This window comes from Bubalus bubalis, chromosome 7 (assembly GCF_019923935.1).
Source record: "Bubalus bubalis isolate 160015118507 breed Murrah chromosome 7, NDDB_SH_1, whole genome shotgun sequence".
In the NCBI taxonomy this organism is placed as follows: domain Eukaryota; kingdom Metazoa; phylum Chordata; class Mammalia; order Artiodactyla; family Bovidae; genus Bubalus; species Bubalus bubalis.
This window is the reverse complement of record NC_059163.1, coordinates 4,178,147-4,193,881: the sequence shown is the minus strand read 5'-3', so window position 1 is coordinate 4,193,881 and position 15,735 is coordinate 4,178,147. Positions and strand designations below refer to the sequence as shown.

The 15,735-nt window shown below is 56.9% G+C and overlaps 1 protein-coding gene across 2 annotated transcripts in view; it reads left to right on the top strand.

Annotated features, from left to right (window-relative positions):
- Positions 1-2,698: 2,698 nt before the first annotated feature.
- SORCS2 (sortilin related VPS10 domain containing receptor 2) overlaps positions 2,699-15,735 on the top strand; it is a 489,049-nt gene continuing 476,012 nt past the window's right edge. For both annotated transcript variants that reach the window (XM_045166262.1, XM_045166261.1), the window contains exon 1: positions 2,699-3,260. In XM_045166262.1, coding sequence (XP_045022197.1) covers positions 2,790-3,260 — 471 coding nt within the window. In that variant the 5' untranslated portion in view covers positions 2,699-2,789. The remainder of the gene's footprint in view (positions 3,261-15,735) is intronic.

Here is a 15,735-nt window from a genome sequence, read left to right as displayed (position 1 = left end):
GCATCTCCTCCACCAGACTGTGCGCCTCCCCCATCAGATTGTGAATTCCCCCAGGATCAGGAGCAGGCCTGATTTGGTCTGGAGTCCAGTGCCCATTATGGAGGTGAAGAAGGAGGGTGGCTGGGACGGGTTCCCAGTGTTAGGATCTTGCTGTTGTGAAGAATGAGGTGTTACAAACCTGGAGAGGGTTTAATATTTATTTCATGCACCCAACACCAGGTGCTGAACCCAGTGTCCACACGTTGCCCAGCTTTGTGATGCCTCCGTCAGCATTCACGCCCCAGCTGTCAGCCACCTTGATGGGCACTGTAGACTTGGCCTCTGTGGCCTCTCAAGATCCCTCTGCACTGGGGGTGTCAGACAGGAAGGCTGCTTGAAGCTCTCCTTTGCTTTCTACACTTGCCTGTGTCTTTCTCTTGCAGCCATGTCCCCGAGTCCCTGACGTGGGTCATAAGGAAGGTGAGCACGGTGGGTGTGAGGCACCCAGAAGCTGGCTTCCCTCCGCTCCTCCTCCCCTGTCTCTGCCTGTCACCCGTGCCCAGCCGCCCTGGCCTCTCTCAGGTCCCGGACAGTCACGTCCTACGGCCTCCTGGCACCTGTCCTCCCCCCGGCCAGAGTGACGCTATAAAAACGCCGCTGGCCTTGCTCCCCCTGCTTGAAGCCCTCCTGAGTCTTTGCTGTGCTTTGTGAACACAGATCAAGCCTGGTGCCTCCCCTCTGACCGCTCAGCTGCTCTGGGCCGTGCTGGAGCTCTCGGGCTGCCCCCTGCTGGGACGGCTCTTCTTGCCAAGCCCATGCAGCTCCTCTCCCTCTCTGCTCAAAGTCACCTGGCCCCCCGCACCCCCTCATCACCACCCTGCACCTGCCTTAGCTTCTCCTGGGCATGTAGCACTGTTTGGGTTTTCTCCTAGATCTGCCTGTCCGCACGGACAGACACTTGTCTCCAGAACAGGGACCTTGTCTTCCTCTCTCATCACTGGGTCCCCAGGCCCAGAAATGTTTGTAAGCTGAGAAATCTGAGGGAAACAACATCTCTGAGCTTTGGATTCAGATAAGGGATGAATCAGGGCTTCCCAGGGGGTGCTAGTGGTAAAGAACCTGCCTGCCAATGCAGGAGACATAAGAGACATAGGTTCTATCCCTGGGTCAGGAAGATCCACTGCAGGAGGGCATGGCAACCCATTCCAGTATTCTTGCTTGGAGAATTCCCATGGACAGAGAAGCCCGGTGGGCTACAGTCCACGGAGTCGCAGAGTTGGACACGACTTTGCACCTGAGCTCACACGCACCCCCACACCTCGCCCCCCCCCCCCACCTCAGCCCCGCACTGACCCCTATCTGTTCTTCTCTTCCCTGTGTTGGACAGATGTTCCTCCAGATGTTGGCTTCCCCTCCTGTCCTGACCCTGGGCCTGAGCTGCAGATTCAGACTCTGACAGATTGGGAATTTACACCGTGGAGGGGAGAGGGCACACTTTGAGGTAGGAGATGGCAGTGTAGATATCTAGCCAGCCCCCTGCCCCTGACCCCAGCGCTGGGCACAGGGCAAGCCCAGTCTCTCATTGGGCATGAATTCCGGTTGAACCTGGGTGAGCCCGCAGAAGAGAGGGTGCTGGGTGGTTGAGCTCTTTTGGGGCCAGCGGGAAGCCCCGCTGTCTGTCTTTCCCGAATGTCTGAGGCTTTGCTGCTCTGCCCTGTTAGGCTCTCTCTGTGAGCATTCTCTTTCTGAAGCAGAGACCCATCTGGGAGGAGAGCGTGACAAGGACACTAAGCCTGAGGATTTCTAAGGCAGGGGCCACTGGGGAGGGGGATGGAGGCAGAGTGGCCCCTGGCCTGGCAGAGGATGCAAAGCTGACTCTTACGTTGAATTCCGTCTAAAGCAGGTTCATGACCTTGGGTGGGGGCTTCCATGCTCTGAGCCTCCCTCTCCACTCTGTTCGGTGGCCTGCCAGGCTCGGAATGGGACCTTGCCCGCACCTTCTTCTCGCCCAGATGTCTGTGCTTACGTTCAAGGCAGCCCCCTTGGTGGCCCCCAGGGTTGGGACTTAAAGCCACTGTCCGCAAGTCCCGAAAGCTAAGCCCCAGGCATGGCTGCAGGAATAGGTCGTCTGGAAGCTGCCTTAGGGTTTTCGAAGTACCTCCCCCGCCCCAACTTCTAACGGTCTCCTTCTCATCCTCAAGGTGCTGGGTTCGGTTCGACCCACTGCTACTCCTTCAGAGGCCCCTGTAAGAGACCACCTTTTTACTTATGATCTGGCTTCATCCTGTCTCCCTGGGGTGATTTCGTCCATGATCGCATCCACTTGGGGGTGGTCTGTCTCCGACAGCAGACTCTCAGCTGATGAACTAGGCACCTGGCTGTGTTCACGCTGTTATCCCCAGGGCCTGGCACTTGACTCTTCCAGAGTAGGTGCTCAGTAAATACAGGAAGAAAGGGGCAGAGGAAGGGCGGAGGGCAGGAGGCGGGGAGGAGGAGGAAAGGAGCAAGGCTTGAGGACAGAGGTCTGTGGCCTGCGGCCCTGGAGGGTGGGGGCGCGCCCCAGGACCTCCGCCGGCCCGGTTGCTGAGCGTCTGGCGCTCGCCCGGGCGGGCGCGGGGCTGGCCGGCAGGTGGCGGTGCGCCCTCGGCTGCGCGGTGGCGGCGGCGGAGCGCCGAGTCCCCTCCTCCCGCCGGCGCCCTCCCCTCGCCGGCTCCTTTCTCTGCGCTCTCGCTCGCGCTCCCCAGCGCCCTCCGCTCTCCCGGCCGCGGTCTCTCTCGCCCGCGCCGCCCCGCCGCCGCCCCTCGGCGACCATGGCGCTCCGGGGATCTCCGCGCGCCCCGAAGGGCCCCGGCCCCACCGCCCGAGCCCCGAGCCCAGGGGCGCCGCCGCCGCCGCCGCCGCGCTCGCGGCCGCTCCTGCTGCTGCTGCTGTTGCTGGCCGCTTGCGGGGCGGCGGGGCGCTCCCCGGAGCCCGGGCGCCTGGGTCCCCGCGCCCGGCTGATCCGGGCGCCGCCGAACCCGCTTGCGGGGCGCGCGCTGCCCGGCGGTGGCGAGGATCGGCAGGCGCGCGACGAGGATCCCGGTACCCCGGGTCCCGGTCAGGCTCCGGGTCCCGGCGAGGACGGCGCCCCCGCCGCGGGCCAGGGGCGCTGGGCGCGGGCAGCGCCGATGGCCGGAGCGGCTTCGCGGTCGCAAGTCTCGCTCATCAGCACGTCGTTCGTGCTCAAGGGGGACGCGACGCACAATCAGGCGATGGTGCACTGGACGGGCGAGAACAGCAGTGTAAGTGACCTCCGCGCGCCCCCCGCGAGCCCTGACCCGGACACCTCGGAGCCTCCACTTCTGGACGGCCCCGCAGTCACCCCGCTGTTCTCGGAGACCTGGGGACGGGAGTTAGCCCGGCGGCGCCCCTGCTGGCCCTGGGCCACTTGGGAAGAGGTCTCCAGATACGTGAGCACCCTGCCTCACCTCGGGGACATTTCCACTGATTTCCAGGACCCTGAGCCGTCTCGGGGGCACCCCCACTGGCCTCCGGACCGCAGGTTGGGGGTGTCTCTGGAGGTTTCGGGACCCCGGCCACCTTGGGGCGCCCCCAGGCCTTTTAAGATCACTCCCAACTCTGTGTTGCGCCTCTATCGCCTTCATGCTCCGCCGGGTCCGCCCAGCGCTGCTTTGGGATTCTCTGGTTCCAGGACCCTCTCCACCCTGGTCTACCCGGTACCCGCTCTTGGCACCTCCACGGGCTCCAGGACCTCCGCGGTCAGCCCGGCGTCCGGTTCTGGGGCAGCCCCTCTCCCGGTCCGGAGGACCCGCCGCCGGAAGCACCTGGATGTGCGGGGATCTGCTAACCCGGGGAGTTGGGCTCCGCGCTGCGCTTCGGGCCAGGTTCCTGCACTCCCCGCCCTCCCCCACCTTCGCGGCTACTTTGGCCTCGCTCCAGCTGGAAGTTGGACACCCTTGCCCAGCAAAGACACTCCTGTTAGGGTCCTCTGACGCGTCCTTCCACCAGCCCTGCGGGTCCTACCCGCTCCTCCTCTGGGCGGTGTGTCAGGGGTATGGGCTAACCCTCACCTTCTTCCCCTGGGTGGGGTTGGGCCGGGGAAGCACAGCCAGCTGCTGTGTGTGGGAGTGGCTGTTTGTGGGGAGAGGAGATGGGAACCCCTCCTCACTCCCTTGCATCCATGTCCGCTCATTTTCCAGGGGCTGCCCCAAGCCCTTCTCCTTGACCACTGCCCCCCAAACTTCTGGAGAGGCGGCATAGGGCCAGGCCCTGCGTCCATCAGTCCATCAGGAGTGGAAGGGTGGGGGTCCAGGCGCTCCTCGAGGCAGGGCAGGAGTGTAGCCTGGGCTGGGTGGTACTGTTACTCAGCTCCTCTGTCTAGCCCTGCATGCTGGGCGCCCTGGGGTGGAGGAGGGATGGGGTGGGGGAGTGAGCCTGTTGGTGCAGGGGCAGCGCTGGATGAGCCTGCGTGGTCCAGAGCTCAGTGCCCTGCTAGCCAGTCGTATCTGACCCTTTGCGATCACGTGGACTGTAGCCCACCAGGCTCCTCCGTCCATGGGATTCTCCAGGCAAGAATGCTTGAGTGGGTTGCCATTTCCTCCTCCAGGGGATCTTCCTGGCCTAGGGATCAAACCTGAATCTCCTGCATTGCAGACGGTTTCATTACCATCTGAGCCACCAGGGAAGTGCCTGGAGGTCCAAACCCGCACCGGTCTGGAGAGAGGGGTCAGACCCCAGATGTGCAGCTGGGCCCTGCCCTTCCCTCATTCCCGTTTCATTCCTAAACCTTGTCCTGTGTACCCTAAGCTGTACCTTTGGGACCGCAGGGTAAAACCTGGACACCAGTAACTCAAGGGAACAAATAAATATTGACTGTTAAGTCAATCCTGTGGAGCCAGAACATTCAAACCAAGCCTCCCTCCTCCCCTCCACCCCTGTCCCAGGTTCATCCAACAGCTAATTCATTTTAGCTTCGTGGGGGGTGGCCAGTGGGGGTGAAAGAAGTTAGGGAGAGACACAGAGCGTTGGAGACCAGCCTCCCAGAGGGGACCAGCACCTTCAGGACTCACTGAGGGCCAGCCTGCCGACCCCCATTGAGTGCAGGGTTTCCTTGGAGAGACGAGGGGGCAGGGCCTGGCAGAGGAGCCCACCTGCCTTTGCTCCTTGGGGACAGTGGCTGAGTTGAGTGGGTCCCTTATGACTGTTTCCTGGCTGCTGGCAGGTGAATGCCTGCAAGTGGGAGGTTGGGTGTGGGAAGTGGGAGGGGGGTGCTGGTTTCTCTTTAGTGGGTCGCAGGAAGTCCAGATCTGGAGAGGAGCTTTGAGAGATGCCTTGCTCCCCTGGAGCTAGGAAAGCGGGGGCGGGCAGGGGTGACTGTGCGGAGCCCGGCGTGGCCTGGCACTTAGCAAGACACTCAGGAGGCGGAAGCCCAAGTACTCACGGCTGTTAGCGTCTGTGGGTGAGAAGGCGGGCAGAGCAGCCTGGAGACGCTGACCAGGCGTTTGGCTCAAGCACCTCCCACTCCGCTTGTCAACACCGCCTACTCCCCCCACCCCCGGCTCACCCATTCTCTGGAATGGGAGACTGGAGTCCTCTCTGGAAAAGCACATCATTCTTTGGCTTTGGCAGCAGGTGATGCCTGAGTTTCGCTTGCCTGGGGAAAACTCAAGAGGAGTGAAAGCTGTAACCAAGCGCCGAGGAAAGCCATTCCACACCCCCACACCGCCCCCCCCGCCCAGTCTCTGGTTTCTTAGTACTCCGCGCATGCCTTACGTTATTTCCTCCGCACTCAGAAATGCGCTCCAAGCCCCTCTGGCAGCCACAGGGCCAAGGATTTTAGCCAGGATTCTGCACTTGGATCACCTCCGCTCCTCTGCTTGAAAGCCCCATCTTTGAAAGCGGCAACAGGAAAGAAACTGACTCGAGGCTGATTTGCTGAGCAGAGTCTTTTCAAAATTTCATTTCACTTCGTTTGCGCAGGTATCCGGCCCCAAGGAGCTAGGCCTGTCCAGGTGCTTTGCGTGAGCAGAGAAAGTGTTTGCTTCGCTGTGTCCGGTGTTTTTCCAAGTTAATAGAAAAAGCATTTGCTGAGAGGGGTAGCTGCTCAAAACGGCATTTTAGAGCATCTGCAGAAAGGAATGGCGAATCACAGGATCTGAGCTGGCTCCAGGACAGGCCCCGTGGCTGTAGCACTGAGAACATATGTGCTTTTTCCTTCCCAAGGCTTGGTTTCTTCCCGCTCCCATGGAGATGCAGAAGGGGACTTGCTTGGAAGTTCAGACACTGCCTTTCTGTCTGCCGTTTAGCCATAGAAATGAATTGTTAGGTGTGAAATGAATGTTTCATTGCAACCAACCGGTGTTACCTTTGATGCTTCCAGACGGGGTGGTGCACAGAGGCTCCAGGTTGTGAGTCTCGCTAGCTACCCTCAGAGGCAGAGGGGTGATTTAGAGGCAAATATGACAAGAATGAAGTCTTCCCAGGTGGCTCAGACAGTCAAGAATCCACCTGCAATGCAGGAGACCTGGATTACATCCCTGGGTGGGGAAGATCCCCTGGGGAAGGTGAATGGCAACCTACTCCAGTATTCTTGCCTGGAGAATTCCATGGGCAGAGGCGAGAGCCTGGAGAACTAAAATCCATGGGGTTGCAAAGAGTCGGACACGACTGAGCAACTAACACACACACACACACACACACACACACGCGCAGGACAATACGACAGGATGCAGGTCTCTGGCTCCAGGCTCAGGGTTTGATGCTACCCCAGTGGGACGGCGCTGTGCCCTGTCCCAATTTTCCCGCTTCTGGGAAATCCCACAGTTATATATTTAAGTGCAGCTTATCTGCATGCCTTTCTTTAGGGCAGTGGAACTGTAGCTTGGATACGTTAATGGACTGGAATGTGAGCTTCCTGCAGCCAGGTTTGTTTAGCTTTGTTACTGCTGGGCCACGGATTGGCCTGCCCTGCCCGCTCCCTTTTCTGCCTCTGCTCTGTGTCCTGTTTGCAGGGTTGGATTGGAGACGTCTAGGGGAGCAGAGATAATTCTGCCCTGACTATCCCTGCTCTCTATGGGGGGGTCTTCGGGAACCTAACATTTGTGCATGTTTTATACCCAGAGACACAGAGCTCCAAATCGGAGCGTGGAGCTTCTGAAGGTGTGAAATGGGTCACACCTGGCACACCTGTCAGAGGTCAGGTTCCTTCAGGGCAGTTGTGTCAGCCTCCCAGGGCTGCCACAACAAAGAGCCAGACCGGATGGCTCAAACAGCAGGGCTTCGCCCAGGGTTTTGGAGGCTGGTCATCCAAGGGCTTCCCTTGTGGCTCAGCTGGTAAAGAATCTGCCTGCAATGCGGGAAACCTGGGTTCAGTCCCTGGGTTGGGAAAATCTGCTGGAGAAGGGAATGGCTACCCACTCCAGTATACTGGCCTGGAGAAATCCTTGGACTGTATAGTCCATGGGGTTGCAAAGAGTTGGACACGACTGAGCGACTTTCACTTTCACTTTCATCCGAGATCAAGGGGGCAGCAGGGTTGGTAGCTCCCAAGGCCTCTCCCTCTGGCTTGTTGATGGCCGTCTTTGTGTTGTTGTTCAGTCACTCAGTCGTGTCCAACTCTTTGCGACCCCATGGACTGCAGCATGCCAGGCTTCCCTGTCCATCACCAACTCCCGGAGCTTGCTCAAACTCATGTCCGTTGAGTCGGTGATGCCATCCAACCGTCTCATCCTCTGTCGTCCCCTTCTCCTCCCCCCTTCAATCTTTCCCAGCATCAGGGTCTTTTCCAATGAGTAGGCTCTCATCAGGTGGCCAAAGTATTGGAGCTTCAGCTTCAGTCCTTCCAGTGTTGATTTCCTTTAGGACTGGCTATCTTTGTGTCTGCGTCCTAATCTCTTCCTACAAGGACACCAGTCATATGGAATCAGGGCCCACTCCGGTGGCCTCATTTTAAGTTGTGCTAGTCACCCAGTTGTGTCTGACTCTTTGTGACCCCACAGACTGTAGCCCATCAGGCTCCTCTGTCCATGGGATTCTCCAGGCAAGAGTACTGGAGTGGGTTGCCATTCCCTTCTTCAGGGGATCTTCCTGAACCAGGAATTGAACCTGGGTCTCCTGTGTTGCAGGTAGATTCTTTACCATCTGAGCCACTAAGAAGCTCCATTTTACCTTAATCCCCTCTTTTAAGACCTTATCTCCAAATATAGTCACATCCTGAGGTCCTGGTGGTTAGGAGTTAAACATATGATTTGTGAGGGGAGGGGGGCACACTTTAATTCATAACAGCCGGGAAGGGGCCTCATTTACTTTTGTGTCCCTTGAGCTTCACGCAGGGGGGCTCAGAGTAGTCCTGTGGGGAAAGAAGGGATGGACATGCACAGTTAAGATACGGGGGCTGAGCACCATCTTCCCCAGTGGGGAAATCAGGGAAGACTGCCTGGAAGAGTCGCTATCAGGGTGAACTTATAGGTTGAGTGGGGGGGGCACATGGGGGATGGAGAGGGGCATCCTGGGGGAGGGGCTACTTGAGCAAGATCTGGGGGGAGGGGATGTGAAGGCGTGCTATGCACCCTCTAAGGAGACAGTGAGTGCATTGTGCATGAAGAGAAACCAGAGGAAAGAAGTTTGAAAACAAAAAACTGGTTGAAGTCAGCCCTGAATGGGTCCCAAACACGAGGCCCAAGGGCCCACTGTGGCAGCGTGGGTTATGGGTGCTTGCCTGGGTTTGCACCGGCCCTGCCCCTTTCTGGCTCTGCGGTTTGGGTTGGATGGACTGAGCTCCCGAGGCCTCGGTGTCTTAGATCTGGGGGAAGTGATGGCTCGAACATCTGTCTGCAGTGCCGGATCGTCTGTGTAAAGCGCTCCGACAGGGCGCGGCCTGAAGCAGGGGCTCGGGACGCGGCCGCGGGGGCTGGGCTGAGTTTCAGCCGCCGCCCCGGAGGCAGTGTGCGGGGTGGGCTTGGGGAGACCCTGCACAGAGGCTCAGGGAGCAGGCTGCTGTGGTGCTGAGGCCTGGCCCGGGCCCGGGAGGGGCAGAGGGAGCGGAGAGTGGATCTGAGAGCAGGCTCCGTGCGGGGTGGGCTTGGGGAGACCCTGCACAGAGGCTCAGGGAGCAGGCTGCTGTGGTGGAGACCTGGCCCGGGCCCGGGAGGGGCAGAGGGAGCGGAGAGTGGATCTCAGAGCAGGCTCCGGGGAGGATGGGCAGTGCGTGGCTGCCCGCCTCCGCTCCGGCTTCCCTGTCCCCCCTGCAGGCTTCTGTCTTTCCTGGAGTGGCACTGGCCTCCTGGCTCATGGCCAGCCTTCCATGTCCAGAGGACCATAAGGGCCTTCATGGAAAGCCCTTCAGGTTCTTGAATGAATCCGGTGACAAAGCTGATTTGTAGGCTGGCATCTGATGGCGGGGGCTTTGTGGTGACAGCTGAGGTCCACTCTTGTGGGCGGGCTTTGTGGCTCCAGGGCCTTCCATTTAAGTCTACAGAACCTTCCGTGAGATATTTCGGAATTCCAGGCCACCAGAGTGCCGGCCTGCAGCATTGTGGGGTGGGGACTGGACTGGAGAGAGAGGTTTAGTTCACGGTGGCTGAGCTGTGGCTGGTCTCTGCTTGGCTGGTGGGCATCTTCCCAGATGCAGGGCTGCCTCTCTGTCTAGCAGCCTTCACCAAGGGCAGCCAGCGGCCACCTAGACACAGACAGAAGCAGACAGAGGTCGGGGGATGTGGTGACCAGCACTGAGCGGCCGTCACATTTGCTGTCAGGAAGCCAGCTGTGCCAGCCTGGGCCTGGTGGCTGGACCACAAATGATGAGAGTGAGGGCAGCCGGTGCTGTGAGGCAGGCGGTGGTCAGTGGACGCATACGCTGGGCGGGCTGGGTCTGGGAGAGTCTTGGCAGGCAAGCTGGCAGAGTTGTAGTTGGGGGTGGGGGGTGCCTGTCTTGGGCGCAGGACCACCTGGGGTCTTTGGCATTCTTCTGTGCCTGGAGAACTCATTCGAAGTTTGAGAGTCCCAGGTGAGAAGAGACCTCGCGTTAGCCTTCAAAGCAGCTGCTTTCTAAGAGGGTCTGTTAGGACTCAGAGAATGAACTTATGGTTGCGGGTGGGGGGTGGATGGCGTGGGGAGGGTGGAGGGAGGAGATAGCTAGGGAGTTGGGGATCGACGTGTTTGCATGGCTCTATTAAAGGTGGATAACCAACAGGGACCTACTGTGCAGCACAGGGAGCTCTGCTCGATGTGATGTGGCCGCCTGTCCGGGAGGGCAGTTTGGGGGAGACCGGATACCTGTGTGTACGAGGCTGAGTCATTCTTCTGTGCCCTTGCAACTCTCACAGCATGGGAATCGGCTAGATTCCAATATAAAAGAAAAAGTTAAAAAGAAGAGGCTCTGTTAGGTGCTGGGCTGCAGTGGTGAGCAAAACCAATCACAACTCCTGTCCTGGTGGGTCACTGGGACTGGACAGGAATTTATTACAGAATTCTGGTGCCCTAAGGATCTGTGCTGCGGAAGTCACCGAGGACTTCCTGGAGGAGGTGATGCTTGAGCAGCTCTGAAGGGTGGGGAGAGTCACCGTCACCGGGCCTAGGAGGAGGTTGGGAGGGTGAGAGGGTGCAGGCCGATGGTGACGTACGGAGTCCTGGAAAAGTCCGGTGCACCAGGCAGAGAAAGAACAGGTCTGTCAATCAGGAAGCTTGGCTCTAAGGCACAAAAACAGCTCTGTTAATAAGGTTCCTGGACACATTGCACAAATCTACTTTTACTTTAATGAAGTGGCTATTTAATTTGTAGTTGCATGAGGGTTCCTGAGAGTGTTTTAAGGAGATCATAAATTAGCTTCATTCTTCTTCACGCCCCTTCAGATTAGAAGGCAGTCCAGCGCTTGGTAGGCCTCCTTTAGAGTTACAGTTGTTTTAACATTTGGTTTTAGCATAATTGGTCAGAGGCAGGCTCAGCCCCCCGAGGATGACACCGGGGAGTGTGGGGCTGGAGCCGTGAGATCACGCGCTGGCAACATGCCAGGCACCCCCACGTGATCCCCCAGTTCAGGAGGACCCGGAGTGGGAGCTTGTAAGCTGCCTTCTGTTTGGGGCGGGGGGAACTTCCTCATTTTTCTTTTTTCAGCATCCAAAGAGTGAGTTATTTACAGGTGCTTCCCAGTGGCCCGTTTCGCCCTCGCCCTACTAATTCCTGAGTTGGCACGGGTGCTTTATGGAGTGCAGGGCAATGCTGGTGAGCCTCGAAGCCAGCCGCTTCTACAGCCCTGTTCCTGGCCAGCCTGTGCCCAGGTTTGGAAGCTCAGGGAGCAGGGGGAGCCCTGCCTGTCGTCGTGGTCACAGTCAGGTCTCCATCCCCGGGGTCTGGAAGGTGAAGCCCACGTTGGGGGGTTCTATCCCCAGCCTGCTCTTGCCGTGGGAATCCTTGGAAAGCCTCATCCTCGGTATGAGCGTGGATGTGAGGGACAGAAGCGCCAAGAAAACACGCACCCGTGGCTCTTCCGGGAGTGCCCAGTGGATGGCGGGCAGGCGAATGCCCCCAACCACCTCACGTGGGCTCCCGCGGTGCGACCACCCCTGACCCGCGCTCCGTGGGTTGTAAAACACAGACCCGTTCAGCCTGTTCCCGGCCCACCGGGAGCTGGCGATGACGGATGGACAGCCCTCAGAGGGTAGCAGGGAAACCCTTCCTGCTGCAGCCCCGGGATTCCAGGACACTCAGCGTTGTATCATCTGTATCCCAATTAAGCTCTGTTTGTTGTTTTAAACATTTAATGGGAATCCTGGAATGGGAGCTGTCACTGCAGAACCAGAAAAAAATAAAGGAGAGAGAGAATGAAAACTCCACTGTTCTTTTGAGGTGGAAAAGGTGCTTCTTAATTTTGCATCTCTGCAGCAGTCAGTTACTGCATTCATCCAGAAAATTATGATCATTTAATTAATTTCTTTTCACACCAGCGCGAAGATCTTAAAATAACAGCACCCTCCTTCCTTCATGATTTTCTTGCAAAAGCCGATCATTCCCTTCAATGCCGAGCTCGCCTTGACTCCAACAGGGCACATCTCTTGCATGACGCCATGTCCTGATGCTCGGAGATAAATTAAGTTCAAATTAAAGGGAGAAAAGAGCCAGGCTGCGTGTGGCTGCTTCTATTCCAATGACTTTTAATTCAGAAAGGGTTCTTTATGAGTGTCTGTGCCGTGTGTATTTCTGAGGCGTGAGAGATACCATCTCCCGGGCCTTAGAGGGAGAGGCGGCATGTAGGATGGCCTCCATACTTGTGCTTCAGAGGTAATTCTATCTTAGAATAACAGTTTCTCGTCATTTACATATTGCTTCTGATTAGTAATCATGAAGTTAATAATCACAGCCCCCTTTTATGTGCCCGTGGCTGTGCCAAGCGTATCACAAGCCTCATCTCATTTACTTGTGCAAACAGTCCTAAGACGTGGATACAGCTGTTCCACTCGTTTTACACACGAGGAAAGTGAGGTTCGCAGCATCCAGGGGGCTTGCCCAAAGTCACAGAGCTAACACAGGCCCGAGATGTGATGCCACTCTTCACTCTGGAGCCTGAGCACTCCTTTTTAGGGCAAAAAGTATTTTTACGCTTTTTTCTTCTTTATTGTTTCTCAGCGGTGGTTCAGTTCAGTTCAGTCGCTCAGTCGTGTCTGACTCTTTGCGACCCCATGGACTGCAGCACGCCAGGCCTCCCTGTCCCTCACCAACTCCCAGAGTTTACTCAAACTCATGTCCATCGAGTCTGTGATGCCATCCAACCATCTCATCCTCTGTCGTCCCCTTCTCCTCCTGCCTTCAGTCTTTCCCGGCATCAGGGTCTTTCCAGTGAGTCAGCTCTTCGCATCAGGTGGCCAAAGTATTGGCGCTTCAACCTCAGCATCAGTCCTTCCAATGAATATTCAAGACTGATTTCCTTTAGGATGGACTGGTTGGATCTCCTTGCAGTCCAAGGGACTCTTCAAGAGTCTTCTTCAACAGCAGAGTTCAAAAGCATCAATTCTTCAGTGCTCAGCTTTCTTTATGGTACAACTCTCACATCCATACATGACTATTGGAAAAACCACAGTTTTGACTAGATGGACCTTTGTTGGCAGTGGTGGTGAATTACAGATAACTTAGAATTTAGCCTCCTAACCGTTTTTACGTGGACATTCAGTGGCATGAAGTCCATTCACATGGTTGTGCACCCATCACCACCGTCATCTCCAGAACTTTGTCATCTTCCCAAACTGAAACTCCGTCCCCACGAAACACGAACCCCCATCCGTTCCCACCTCCCGCTTTCTCTGGAAACCAGCATTCTTCTTCTGTCTGTGAATCTATTTCTTCTAAGGTCCTTGTGTAAGCGGAGGCATGCACTGTTTGTCCTTTTTGTATCTGGCCTGTTTCACTTGGTGTGCTGTCCTGAAGGGTCGCCCATGCTGTAGCATGTGTTAGAGTGTCCTCCTTTTTCAAGGCTGAATCATAGTCCACCGCATGGATGGACCACACTTGCTTACCTGTTCATCCATCCATGGACACTTGGCTGCTCCCACCTCTGGGCTATGCTGCTATGGACATGGGGCTATAAACGGCTACTGAAACTCCCATTTTCACCACTTCTGGGAATGTATCTAGAAGGGGATTGCTGGGTCATATGGCAATTCTGTGTTAGTTTTTGGGTTGAGCCTGTGGCCTGACACAACAGATGTCACTCCTGTGCCTGCCTTGAGCTTTGCCCACTTGTCAGTTGCAAGGCTGCAATCCCTAAAGAAACCTGCGGCCCTGTGGTTTTGGAGGAGGAACCGTCACAGTGCTCAGGGCCACCCCACACCTGGGAATCACACGGCGGGGAGACGTGCAGTGCTGCTGTTTCTGCTTTCCTCCCATAACCCCCATTCTGCCCTTTGAGACCCGAGGGGAGGGGGCTGTTACCTGGAGCCCAGGAGATCCAGATCTGTCTCCTGGGAAAGTCAGGAGTAGGCTGACTGGCCAGGGGTGGGGGTGGGAGGTGGGTGGTCCAGAGGGGCGTGGCCTGGAGCTGCTGCCTCCCTAAGGTTCAGATCAGATCAGATCGTGTCCCACTCTTTGCAACCCCATGATTCGAAGCATGCCAGGCCTCCGTGTCCATCACCAACTCCCGGAGTTCACTGAGACTCACGTCCATCGAGTCAGTGATGCCATCCAGCTATCTCATCCTCTGTCGTCCCCTTCTCCTCCTGCCCCCAATCCCTCCCAGCATCACAGTCTTTTCCAATGAGTCAACTCTTCCGCATGAGATGGCCAAAGTACTGGAGTTAGGTTAACCTTTTGTATTTCAAGTTCACGTGAGCTTCACTTCCTCCCTTTCCCCCTTAGGCCCTTTCCCCTATCGACTACCTCATTGACTAGCTAAATAATTCAATTTTTACTCCGTAAAAATAAAACACTCAATCAAAAAATCGTATGTTTTTCTCAGTTTATTCCCATCGGTACTACTTAACCCCATCCAACTTGATGTTCTGATTTATCACTTGACCGTAGAGGGGTTTTAGGGTTTTTATTCATCCCTGAAGCCGTTCTTCATCTGTGATTGGAGGTAGCTGCTGGGCTGACCACGGGTGCACACGGAGGGCTCCCAGCTCCGAGGGCCACCCCTTCACCCTGGCACGGGGTCCTCAGCTCTTGGTGTGTCCCAGCGCCCCCATGGAACTTTCTCAGAATGTGGGTGTTACAACCAGCGCAACAGTAAAATAGAGACGACCGAAAGGAAATAAGTTCTATGGTCACAAAGTCACCAACATATTAAAACTAACTTCCTGTAGTCACACATCGACGAGAGTTAGCAGCAAGTGTGATAAGTCCTACAGCTTTGATGTTGTGATGAGCGTTAATGATATTTCGCGGTCAGCGGCACCTGTCTACACGCCCTGGGAAGCACCTGTGGTTGGTGACAAAGTCCCAGGTGCCAATGACACCCTTGTGACTTGTTGCCTGCTTCATGCAGGGAGAAGTGCCCCACGGCAGCTGGAGTTGATGAACATAAGGAGGTCACTGCTGGGACTTCCCTGGCAGGTCCAGTGGCTAAAACTCCTCACGACCAGGGCAGGGGGCCTGGGTTCAGCTTCTGGGCGGGGGACTAGATCCCCCATGCCGCAGCTAAGACCTGCCGCAGCCAAGACCTGCCGCAGCCAATAACATATATAAACATTGAAAATAATATTGAGGTCATTATTTCTCCATCCCGGTTCATGGGTCCCTGGATCCTGTGATCCTGGAACGGGCGGTGGGGGAATCACAGGTGAATCACAGGTGAGTAGAAGTGTAGTTAATGCCAGGTATGGGCTTCCCTTGTAGCTCAGTCGGTAAAGAATCTGCCTGCAGTGCAGGAGACCCGGGTTCGATCCCTGGGTTGGGAAGATCCCCTGGAGAAGGAAATGGCAACCCACTCCAGTATCCTTGCCTGGAAAATCTAATGGAGAGAGGAGCCTGGTGGGCTGCAGTCCATGGGGTCGCAAAGAGTCGCACACGACTGAGCGACTAACTCTTACTTAGGGCGTGGCTGGTGGGAAAGAGAAAGGACAGACGGACCCCGTGGAAATTACTCTGCCCCCCACCTCCAACCCCAGCTCCTGGTCCTAACGTCCTGTGTGCCCCAGGCCCCAGCCCTTTCCTTGGTCCTCGCCAGCCCCCAGGTGTGGACTCCAGGAGGGCAGGGCTTCGGTCTGTCTGTTCTGTGATGTCCCCCAGTGCCTGGTGCATAGCAGACGCTCAGTGAACGTTTGGCACCTTGA